At 41.8% G+C, this 12,002-nt stretch overlaps 1 protein-coding gene across 2 annotated transcripts in view; it reads left to right on the plus strand.

Moving 5' to 3' along the window:
* Positions 1-364: 364 nt before the first annotated feature.
* KDM3B (lysine demethylase 3B) overlaps positions 365-12,002 on the plus strand; it is a 77,787-nt gene continuing 66,149 nt past the window's right edge. For both annotated transcript variants that reach the window (XM_049873746.1, XM_049873747.1), the window contains exon 1: positions 365-658. In XM_049873746.1, the coding sequence (XP_049729703.1) occupies positions 455-658 (204 nt within the window). In that variant the 5' untranslated portion in view covers positions 365-454. The remainder of the gene's footprint in view (positions 659-12,002) is intronic.

Raw genomic sequence — 12,002 nt, forward strand, 5'->3', positions numbered from 1 at the left:
TCTGTCACCTAAATAAAAGTCTTTGGTGTCTGAGAAGGGTAAGCTAAAGCCTCAGATACGGGACCCCTCTGAGGGAAGGCTGGGACCAAGATGGTGCCATGGGAGACTGAAGGACCCGCCCACCTCCACACCCCCGGCCGGATCTGCAATTCCCCTCCCGGCCGCAGGGGGCACTGCAGGCCCCGGGGAGGTTGGGGCGGAGCGCTAAGAGGGGCCCGGAGCTGCCGTCCTGCTCCGGAGCGCGGGGGGCGCTGTGCGGAGCCCAGGCTGCGGCTCCGCTCCCGGCCACGGGGGGCGCTGCGCGGCGCCGGTGGTTGGTGGTGGCTGTTGGGGGGGGTGGGGGGAGCCGCGGCCGCGGGTGGTGCGGAGGGAGGCCTTGCGGGCGGATCGGGCGTTCGGCAGCGGAGGTGGTGGGAGGCGGTGGGCTGGAGTGCGGGTCCGGGCGGCCCTGGCGATGGCGGACGCGGCGGCCTCCCCGGTGGGCAAGCGGCTGCTGCTTCTGTTCGCGGACACCGCGGCCTCAGCCTCGGCTTCGGTTCCCGCGGCGGCGGCAGCAGCGGCGGCGGCAGGCGGAGATCCGGGGCCTGCGCTGCGCACTCGGGCCTGGCGGGCCGGCACGGTGCGGGCCATGAGCGGGGCGGTGCCCCAGGACCTAGCGGTGAGTGGCGGCCGAGTCAGGCACTCGACACCGGGGCTGAGGGGCCTGCGGGCGGCCTCCCCGGGGGCCTTTGTGAGGGGGCGGTGGGGTGGGGGTGCCCCAGTTCCGCGCCCCCCGATCTCCTCAGCGCCCCCCGCCGGCTCCTAGGCACCCGGAGCTCTGGCCGGCATGGCTTCCGCGCCGAGGTGCGCGTCTCGGTTTCCCCCGGGGGGCGGCCGGGGCGCTTGGAGCTGCAGCTTCCAGCCGGCAGGCCCCGCCTCCTGGGCGACCCCTTTTTCGGCGTCCCCCTCAAACGCGCGCGTTCCGAGCAGACCCCTGCGCCCTGGGTTTCCTGGCCCCTCGGAGTTCGGTCGGTGCTACCGCTGCCTCCTGGAAGACGCGGACCTGTGCTCTTCAGCCTCTCCCGGTAGACCTGCGCCCTGTTCCCGTCCTCCCGGAGCCCCGAATGGGGCGGGAATGTGGGCAGTTGTGGGAGGCACAGGCTGCAGTCGGAGCTGCTCGGGGCTTTTTTATCTGGCAGTTACTTCCTTCTTGTCTGAGCCGTGCTCGGCCTGGCGGTCTCCAGAACGGCCAGCTCTCGAGACTCTTTTGGACTCTCTCTTTGCGCCTCTGGGTGACAGGAGCTGCAGTTGTGGCTGTTTTTGATAAGTTTGAGATCTGTCTTAGCAGCCGAATGGGGCTGCTGGTGATTTTTGCTCCCAGCTCGGCTACTCTTCTCCAGCCTTGGGAGAGGTTTTGTTTTGAAACTTTGTGCTGAAGCTTGGCCGCTTTCGAATACGTGACTCGGTGTGTTTTGTGATTAAAGTTGTTTAGTAATAGAACTTTAACTATTTAATACATCGGGACCGTGATGTATTATTTTTGTTAATGTGGCGGCAAAATATTGTCTTTGAACGTCTGTAAGCCTCTTTGGTTCCGCATTCTGATAGCCGCCCGAGCTTCTTTGGTGAGATAAGGCTATGAAAAATAGGAGGATTCTTTCGGAATGTAATAGATCAGCTGGCAGAAGGTAAATATTCTTGATGAACTTGCTTATGCAGATATTTTACTCACTGTAAATTTGAATGCATTTTGTGGGCTTTGTGAGTTATATTGTAGGATTCTGATATTCATTTTTCTACCTACTGATTTAACAGTGCCAGGCTCCCTACCCCCTAACCCCCACCCCCCCCATGTACAAGCTTTTTGGTTGCTAGGCTTGTGCTGCCTTAGGCCTCAGCTTTGCTTCTCCCACTTGAGTTCATTTGCTTTGATCTTTCTCGGTGCTCTATTAGAAAAGCCGTTAGGACATTTACGAGACTTCAGTGGGGCAAATTTGTAAAAAGCTAAGGGTGGTGGGCATGATGATTCAGAAGGGGGATTGGGAGAGTAATGTAAATTCCTCTGCCCTCTTTTTATAAAATGACTTTTTGTGTTGGGGTGGGATAGAGGTGTTCCTCTCAGATTGAGTAGTTCACTCTATACCCTTGGATGCAAAACATACTTAAGATCCACCATTATATGCAAACTTTGACCAACGGCCTAGTTTGCCCTAGTTTTTCAGTCTAAATTTTATTTTCTGGTTCTCCAATGATGGTTTTCTCCATCAAATGAATTGCTAATGAGCTCTGCACCTGAAATGGCTACCCATTCAGTTAGTTTCCTGTGTTCCCTAAGGGCATAGGTTTTTGAAGCTCACTGAAATGCTGGACACCTTCTGCTAAACTAAATATTGAATATTTTGCTCTTAGGCCCATGGGGTTGATTTCATAAACCAAGTAAAAAGTTGCAGTGATTCTTGGAATTTAAAGCAAGGTGTACATTACAACTGAGTTGAACTCTTGCATGGAGCTGTATGCATATAGAAGCAAAAGCAGATTTGGGCTTCGAGAATACATTTTTGCTTGTATGTATGCGGAGGAACAGAGATGAGAAAACAACAACAAAACTCATCCTTTAGAATAAATATTTTACCAGCTTTCAAAACTGCTCAAGAATTGCTCTTACTGTAATGAGACTCAATTAATGACAATGGCTGGTGTAGAATAAGAGCTAGCCGTTTTGTTTTCCTTTTTCATTAAAGAGATTTCCTTTGGACCCAGGGCATGTGGGCTTTTCCAATTTGCACCACACTCTGTAGTAAACACAACCGTCCTCCAATCAAAAGTGCTCTTCCTGTACTCAAGGGTGGAGTTTACAAGCAACCGGTCTGTGATTGGACAGATTTTCATTCAGTTATGTTTAAGATGTTTTCAGGCATGCTTGGTTTTGAGTAATGCGTAGCAGGGCGCCCCCTGTTAAGGATGAGTAATTGAGGGTTGAATGAATGATTTTCTGAAATGATTGAAAACACTTCTCAATTTTAGGATCCATTAATAACCCTCTTCCTAAATATATTTTGACCCAGAAATCTTTCAAAATATAGTACAGATCCATTTAATGAACCCTTTTTTGGAAAAACAGTAGCAAAGTCATGTGCTACCTAAGATGAAATATGAGAAAAAGGAAATGATTGGGAGTTTTGTTGATAAGGTTATGATAGGTGAGGATCTCCACCATCAAAGCTACACTGACAAGTAACTACTGAGATTTATAGCTGAAGCAGGAAAAACGATCCCCCTCCCCCCATGGAATAGTAGCTTTGTTTGTGTTTCAAAGTAGATCTATTATGTTAAAAAAAAAAAAAAAATCCTGTGGCCAAGTTACTTTAATTTATTTTTATGCGTTTGTTTGTAACTCTTCTTTCCTAATCTGGTGTCCTCTTTATGTTCCTATATCATTATTGGCTCATGTAAGTTACAGAAAACTTGGGACCGTCGTATATATAGGTATGGTAGGTAAATACACATAAACAAAAAAATGAATGTTTCCCTTTTTTTGTTGTTGTTATAAAAGCGTAACTTGCATTTGGCAAAATGTCAAACAGCCAAAAGTGTGCACAGAAAAAGCCAATAATCTCTACCCCACTCTCACTAATTCCACCAAGGAATGGTAAGTTATCTTTGCTTATCTTAATGCTGGTAGTATATATATATGTATATATAGTATGTATATAAACATTCATCCATATGCAAAGAGTTGAGTTCCCCCCCACCCCACAAATGGTATTATACTGCACGCTACTATGCAGCCTGCTTTTTTTTTTTTTTTTCCATTTAACATTACCTATATCTTTTATATCACGGGCATTAATATCTATAGCTCTTACTTTTTTTTTGATAGCTACATTATATTCCATAGAATAGATGTATCATAATTCATTCAGTTATTCCTCATTTTGGTGGAAATTCAAGTTATTTAAGTTGTTTTTGGCACTACAAACAATGCAGTGGTAAATATATTTGTACATATAAAACCAGTTGCTGTCGAGTCTATTCCGACTCATAGCGACCCTATAGGACAGAGTAGAACTGCCCCAGAGAGTTGCTAAGGAGTGCCTGGTGGATTCGAACTGTTGACCTTTTGCTTAGCAGCCGTAGCACTTAACCACTACTCCACCAGGGTTTCCACTTGTACGTATATCCTTATATAATGTGGTTTTATTTCTGTAGTTTAGCCATACATGAGTGGAGTTGTTAGGTTAAGGAGTGTATGTATTTATTATTTTTTTAGGTAATGCCAGGTTATTTTCCCGTAAGATTGTAGCATTTCATACTCCCACCAACAGTGCTTGTAGTGCTGTTTCCCTTCACTCTTGCCATTCAGGGTGTCATCAGTCTTTCTCATTTTTGTCAGTCTAATGGGTGAAAAAAAATAGTATCTAGCATTTCTGTGACTACCAGCCTTTTTCTGTGTTTATGGGACTTTTTCATTTCTTTTATAAATTATCTGTGCACATCTTTTGCCCACTTTAAAAAAGAAATGGCAGTTGCCTTTATTGCTCACTATAAGTTCTGTGCATATTAGGGATATTAACTCTTTACCTGTCAAGTGTGCTGCGGTAATTTTCTCTCATGTGTCTTTTGACTTTGCATATGGCTTGTTTTGCCATACAGAAAAATAAAAATTTTATGTCGTCAGATCTCTCTGACTTTTCTTTATAGCTTCTGGGTTTACTTGCTTTAGGAAAATTGCCTCCATTTTGAGCCTATATAAATATTCTTCAAAATTTCTTTTTAATATTTTCATTCTTTATTTTTCCCTTTTATTTATTTTCTTTGGCCCATCCAGAATATTTTTGTGCATGACGTGTGAGGTAGGGGAATCTAAATTTTTTTTTTCTGTTGATTAACAGCACCAGTTTTATTAAACCATCCTTTTCTTGCTGTATGATAGAATTAAATGATGCTTTTAGTAGCATCAGTTTGTTTTGAATGTCTATCTGAGCTGTCTCAGCTATCTAGAACTTGAAAGAGGAATGAAAGCGTATCTGCCTTATTTTTTTATCCCTTAATCTTTAATCTCTGTCTTGGGGAAAGGTGGACTCTAAAATATTCCTTTCCTTTGATTCTAGATAATGTAATAACTGTAGCAGTGTTCAGGCTAGTACCAGGTTTCTTCTATCTGGGAGTCGTCCAAAAGGAGTGAAAGCATATCTGCCTTATTTTTTTTACCCTGTCCTCCACACCCAACTTTTCCTGTCTCTCAGGGTAGGTGAACTCTAAAATACTTCTCTACTTTGTCTATAGACAATGTAATAAATATAGTAGTGTCCAGGATTATTGTAGTTGTTAGGTGCTGCCAAGTCAGACTCATAGCCACCCTATGTATAGCAGAACCAAACACTGCCTGGTCCTGTGCCATACTAAGATTGTTGCTGTGTTTGAGCCCATTGTTGCAGCCACTGTGTCAGTTCATCTCATTGAGGGTCTTCCTCTTTTTTGCTGACCCTCTATCAAGCATGATGTCCTTCTCCAGGGACTGGTCACTCCTGATAACATGTCCAGAGTACATGACACAGAGTCTCGCAATCCCCTTTTCTAAGGAGCGTTCATGCAGTGCTTCTTCCAAGACAGATTATTTTGTTCTTCTGGCAGTCCATGGTATATTCAGTATTCTTCACCAACACCATAATTCAGAGGTTCTTCTTCGGTCTTCTTTATTCATTGTCCAGCTTTTGCATGCATATCAGGTGATTAAAAATGCCAGTCATATGAGTCTGGCCAACCTTAGTCCTCAAAGTAATGCCTTTGCTTTTGAACACTTGTAAGGGGTCTTTTGCAGCAGATTAGCCCAGTGTAATCTGTCTTTTGATTTCTTGACTGCTGATTCCATGGTGTTGATTGTGGATGCAAGTAAAATGAAATCCTTGACAACTTCAGTATTTTCTTCGTTTATTATGATGTTGCTTATTGGTCCAGCTGTGAAGATTTTCTTTTCTTTATATTGAGGTATAATCCATACTGAAGGCTGTGTAGTCTTCGATCTTCATCAGTAAGTGCTTCAAGTCCTCTTCGCTTTCTGCAAGCAAGGTTGTGTCATGTGCATGTTATAGGTTGTTAATGAGTCTTCCTCCAATCCTGATGCCATGTTCTTCATAGAGTCCAGCTTCTCGGATTATTTGTAAGGCATTCAAATTGAATAAGTATGGTGAAAGGATACAACCCTGATGCACACCTTTCCTGATTTTAGACCATGCAGGATTTCCTTGTTCTGATGGAACGACTGCCTCTTGATCTATGTAGTGGTTCCATATGACAGCAATTTAAATGTTCTGGAATTCCCATTCTTCCCAGTGTTATCCATGATTTGTTATGATTCACACAGCCAAATGCCTTTGCATAGTCAATAAAACACAGGTAAACATCTTTCTGGTATTTTCTGCTTTCAGCCACGATCCATCAGACATCAGCAATGATCCCTCATTACCACATTGTCTTCTGACAATCCAGCTTGATTTTCTGGCAGTTCCCTGTTGATGTACTCTTGGAACCGTTGTTGAATTATCTTCACCAAGTTTTTTTTTTTTTTTTAATTGTGCTTTAAGTGAAAGTTTACAAATCAAGTCAGTCTCTCACATATAAACTTATATACACCTTACTACATACTCCCACTTACTCTCCGCCTAATGAGTCAGCCCGCTCCCTCCTTCCAGTCTCTCCTTTTGTGACCATTTTGCCAGTTTCTAACCCCCTCTATCCTCGCATCTTCCCTCCGGACAGGAGATGCCAACATAGTCTCAAGTGTCCACCTGATGCAAGTAGCTCACTCCTGATCAGCATCTCTCTCCAACCCATTGTCCAGTCCAATCCATGTCTGATGTGTTGGCTTAGGGAATGGTTCCTGTCCTGGGCCAACAGAAGGTTTTGGGACCATGACTGCCAGGATTCTTCTAGTCTTAGTCAGACCATTAAGCCTGGTTTTTTTATGAGAATTTGTGGTCTGCATTCCATTGTTCTCCTGCTCCCTCAGGGGTTCTCTGTTGTGCTCCCTATCAGGGCAGTCTTCGGTTGTGGCCGGCACCATCTAGTTCTTCTGGTCTCAGGATGATGCAGTCTCTAGTTCATGTAGCCCTTTCTGTCTCTTGGGCTCATAATTACCTTGTGACCTTGGTGTTCTTCATTCTCCTTTGATCCAGGTGGGCTGAGACTCATTGATGCATCTTAGATGGCCGCTTGCTAGCGTTTAAGAACCCAGACGCCACACTTCAAAGCTTCACCAAAATCTTACTTACCTGTTACATTGGTGATACTGTTCGATACTTTCCACATTCCATTGGATCACCTTTCTTTGGAATGGGCACAAATACGGATCTCTTCCATTCGGTTGCCCAGGTAGCTGTCTTCCAAATTTCTTGGCATAGACCAGTGAGCCCTTCTAGTGTTTTAGCTGTTTGTTGAAACATCTCAATTGGTACTTCCTTCAATTCCTGGAGTCTTGTCTTTCACCAGTGCAGCTTGGACTTCTCCTTTCAGTACCATTGGTTCTTGGTCATATGCTACCTCCTGAAATGGTTGGAAGTCAACCAGTTTTTGGTACAGTGACTCTGTGTGTTCCTTCCATCTTCTTTTGATGCTTCCTGTGTCCTGCAGCATTTTGCACAGAGAATCCTTCAGTATCACAACTTGAGGCTTGGATTTTTTCTTCATTTCTTCCAGCTTGAGGAATGCTGAATGTGTTCTTCCCTTTTGGTTTTCTAACTCCAGGTCTTTGCACATTTCATTACAATACTTTGTCTTCTCGTTTGAAATCTTCTGTTCAGCTCTTTTCCTTGATCATTTTTTCCATTTGCTTTAGTCACTCCATGTTCAAGAGCAAGTTTCAGAGTCTCTTCTGACATCCATTTTGGACATTTGGTGTATAATGTCCTTGATGTCATTCCACAACTTGTCTGGTTTTCGGTCATTGGTGTTCCGTGCGCCAAACCTCTTCCCAAGATGGTCTCCCTCCAAATTCAGATGTGATATACTCAAGGTCATACTTTGGCTCTCGTGGACTTGTTTTAATTTTCTTCAATTTCAACGGAACTTATATATGAGCAATTTTATTGATGATCTGTTGCAGTAGTCAGCCCCTAGCTTTTTACTGACTGATGATATTGAGTTTCTTCTTCGTCACATTCCACAGACCAGTCAGTTTGATTACTGTGTATTCTATCCAGTGAGGTGCACGTGTATAGCCAATGTTTATGTTGTTAAAAAAAGGTATTTGCAATGAATAATTTGTCGGTCTTGCAAAATTCTATCATGCAATCTCTGCAGTCTCGTTTCGAGACCATATTTTCCAACCACAGATCCTTCTTTTTTATTTCTAACTTTTGCATTTCAGTCACCAGTAATTATGAATGCATCTTGATTGCATGTTTGATCAATTTGAGCCTGCAGTTGTTGGTAAAAACTTTAAGTTCTTCATCTTTGGCATTAGTGGTTGGTGTGTAAATTTGAATATAGTCATACGAACTTGACTTCCTTGTTTGGCATATGGATATTATCCTTTCACTGACAGCATTGTATTTCAGGACAAATCTTGGAAATGTTCTCTTAGACACTGAATGCAACGTTGTTCCTCTTCAATTTGTGATTCCCTGCATAGCAGACCATATGATTGTCTGATTGAAAAAGGCCAGCACCAGTCCATTTCAGCTCGTTAATGCCTAGGATTTGATCTTTATGTATTTCATTTTTGGTGACTTCCAATTTTCCTAGATTTATACTTTGTACAGTCCACGTTCTGATTATTAATGGATGTTAGCAGCTGTTTCTTCTCATTTTGAGTCATGCCACATCAGCAAATAAAGGTCCCAAAAGCTTCACTGCATCCACGTCATTAAGGTCAACTCTACTTTGAGGAGGCATCTTACCCAATGGTATTTTGAGTGCCTTCCAAACTGAGAGTTTCATCTTCCTGCACTGTCAGACACTCTATTCATAAGGTTTTCACTGGCCAGTTTTTTTTTTTTTTTAAGTGGATCACCAGGTCCTTCTTCTGAGCCTGTCTTAGTCTGGAAACTGCTGAAACCTGTCCACCATGGGTGACCCTGCTAGTATTTGAAGTACAGGTGGCATAAATTCCAGCATCACAGCAACATGCAAGCCACCACAGTGTGACAAACTGGCAGATGAGTGCTGGGTGTCCAGGATAATACCGTGTTTTTAATGTATAATCCATTATTTGTTCTCAATCCACATACAAACAGTCGTAATATAAGAAATGGGAGTTTGTAGTTTTTAATGAGTATCCTTAAGTGTCCTTCTCTTACTTATAATTCTGAAAGTTAAGTAAGAACCAGTGATATTGTGAGATACTGTGCTCTGTTGATTAAATAGAATGCTTTTTTATGGATTAGTGTATTCTTTAGAGAGTTTAAATACAAGATCGTACATATTTGACAGTAAGAATGTGAGTCCCTTTAAGCATACTTTTCATCGTAACTCTCATAGCAGCAGATCTATTTTGAAACACTGAGCCACAGTTGAGTTTTTCAGGCACTCAAGTATTTCATATAATCATTTTTTTTAAAAAAAAGCTTGTCTTATTTTATATACTGTGTATATGTGTGTAATTTTTAATCCTCACCTCATATAGTGCTATCTTAATTTGTCTTTGCAGTGTATATTTTAGGGCTGTGCCACGTATCCACCACTGATCACATTATACACTGGTTATTTTGTCCAGCATCCTCTCCCTTTACACAATCAGATCTTTTCTCTTTATTACCACTTGTTTTTAAGGAACTTGCTTCACTAACTCCCACCTGCGAAGGGCTCATTCCCTCTTTTAGTACTTACTTGCCTGGGTCTCTTTCCCAACTTGTTCTGGTTGATTTAGTTCCCCCTCCACCACCAGACTACCCCACTAGCACTCTAAATGGTGGTTAAGTAACATGGCGTTTTCTGTTGTCAGTGATAATTCTCAACAACAGCTGGGGTGGTTTCCTGTAGGCTTTTCTTCCACAAGGCTTGGAGGACACACACCTGTTGTTGCTTCTCAGTTTTCTGCTGCCTTTGACAGGTTGGTGGTTTTTAAGCCCTGCCATCCCACCCTTTCATCTCAATGCCAAAGTGTCTTTTATCCTTGTTCTGTAGAAGGGTAAAACCTTCCTTTTTGTTTAATAGTGACTCAAGTAGTGTGACCTGTCTCAGTTTTACAAGGGCAGAAACTTTTTTTTTTTTTTGTAATTTCAGGGGTAATCAGACTCTAGGGGACCGATTCTCACTAACCAAACTCCCTGGAGACTGATTTGTAAATCCACATACAAGATTATTAATTTACAGTGGGAGATATACCTATACAGAGATCTGCATAGAGCCCCCTCCTGGTCTACTCTGGAGACCACATTATAGATAAGAAGCATCCTTGGGGGTTGCCAAAAGGGAATTCACAGCAATTTACATAAAGGGTATTTATGGCCCTGATTTGGTGATCCTCAAGCTTTCCTAATACTTTTTGACCTTCATTACTTTGTTCTGCCTCTACCCTTTGCTTTTAATGTTGAAATCCTATAAAGAGAGTAAAAAGCCCACTTATCCTAGGTGCTGCTACCTCTCTAAAGCCTTTCTGAATCCCCGGCATTTTTTTTTTTTTTCTTTTTTTTTTCTGACTTTAGCACTTTGTGGACATCTCTTTTGGAATATTTGTGGCAGACTTTCTTGTTACAGATACATAGCTTATCTCCCCCACTAGATTGTAAGATCTTTGAGGACAGAGAACACATGGATTTTTCTATTGTTTTAAAAGACCTTTCCTGACTACCCTATCTAAAAAAGTAGAATGTTTAGAAACCTTTAGGTTAACTTCAGCTTTTGATTTATTGTGAGATTTCTACTCTATGGCCCCCTGGTAGGAGGTATTTATAATCTTTTAAGTTTTTTTTTCTTTTAGATTTTTTTAAATTGAGATGGACTCACTACTAATTTCTTTGTCTTGCTATTATTGGAATCATATTTGGGACTCCAACCCCAAGGTACGTGATCCCTTGGGTTTTGTGATTTATATCTTACTTGAGTTGTTTTCTTTTTTTTTTTTTTTTGAGTTGTTTTCTTAGATTAGAAGCATTTGATGTTTCCTTTTCTGATTCTGAAGTAATGCATACCTATTTATGTATTAAACAAAATGTAGAAATTGTTTAAATAATATTAAGGAAAAAAATCATACCTGTAGTCTCACAACCTATTAGAAACTGCTGTTTATTTTTTTGTTACATATATAGTTTTTTTAATTTTTTTTAGGATATTAAAAAGTATAATTGAATTCATACTGTATTTTCAATTTCGAGTTTTGTTCTTTCATTTATATAGCAATTATTTTCTTTTATTATAAACTTTGTATTATGAGTGATTCTAATTTTCTTAGTGTTTTTCTATATTTTACACAAGTAACATGTTTGCTTTCATAATTGGAAAGAAAGTAATAAATGCTGTATAAGAAAACCTTATGAATATAATTTTTATTGACTGGATACTTTAAGTGTTCTTTTGTTAGATATTATTTCAGATTTTAGGTTTATCATGCTGTGATGAGCATTTTTGTGAATAAACCCTTTTCTGTGTTTAGTATTATTTCCCAGGATTACCTGCAGAAGTGGTCTAATGGAAATATAAAGTGAGAAACCAAAACCAGTGCTTTCAAGTCGATTCCGACTCATAACGACCCTATAGGACAGATTGGAACTGCCAGCCCTTTGGTTAGCAGCCGTAGCACTTAACCACTATGCCACCAGGGTTTCCATGAAGTGAGAACATATTTAAAAACCAAACAAACCCATTGCCAGTCGAGTCAATTCCAACTCAGAGTGACCCTATAGACAGAATGGAACTGCCCTAGGGTTTGCAAGGCTGTAAATCTTTATGGAAGCCTACTGTTACATCTTTCTCCCACAGAGTGGCTGATGGGTTTCAACCTCTAATCTTGCAGTTAGCAGCTCTAGCGCTTAACTACTCTGCCACCAGAGCATATTTTAAGGTCCTTAATATATAGGAAATTTCAT

Source organism: Elephas maximus, chromosome 2, assembly GCF_024166365.1.
Source record: "Elephas maximus indicus isolate mEleMax1 chromosome 2, mEleMax1 primary haplotype, whole genome shotgun sequence".
NCBI lineage: Eukaryota > Metazoa > Chordata > Mammalia > Proboscidea > Elephantidae > Elephas > Elephas maximus.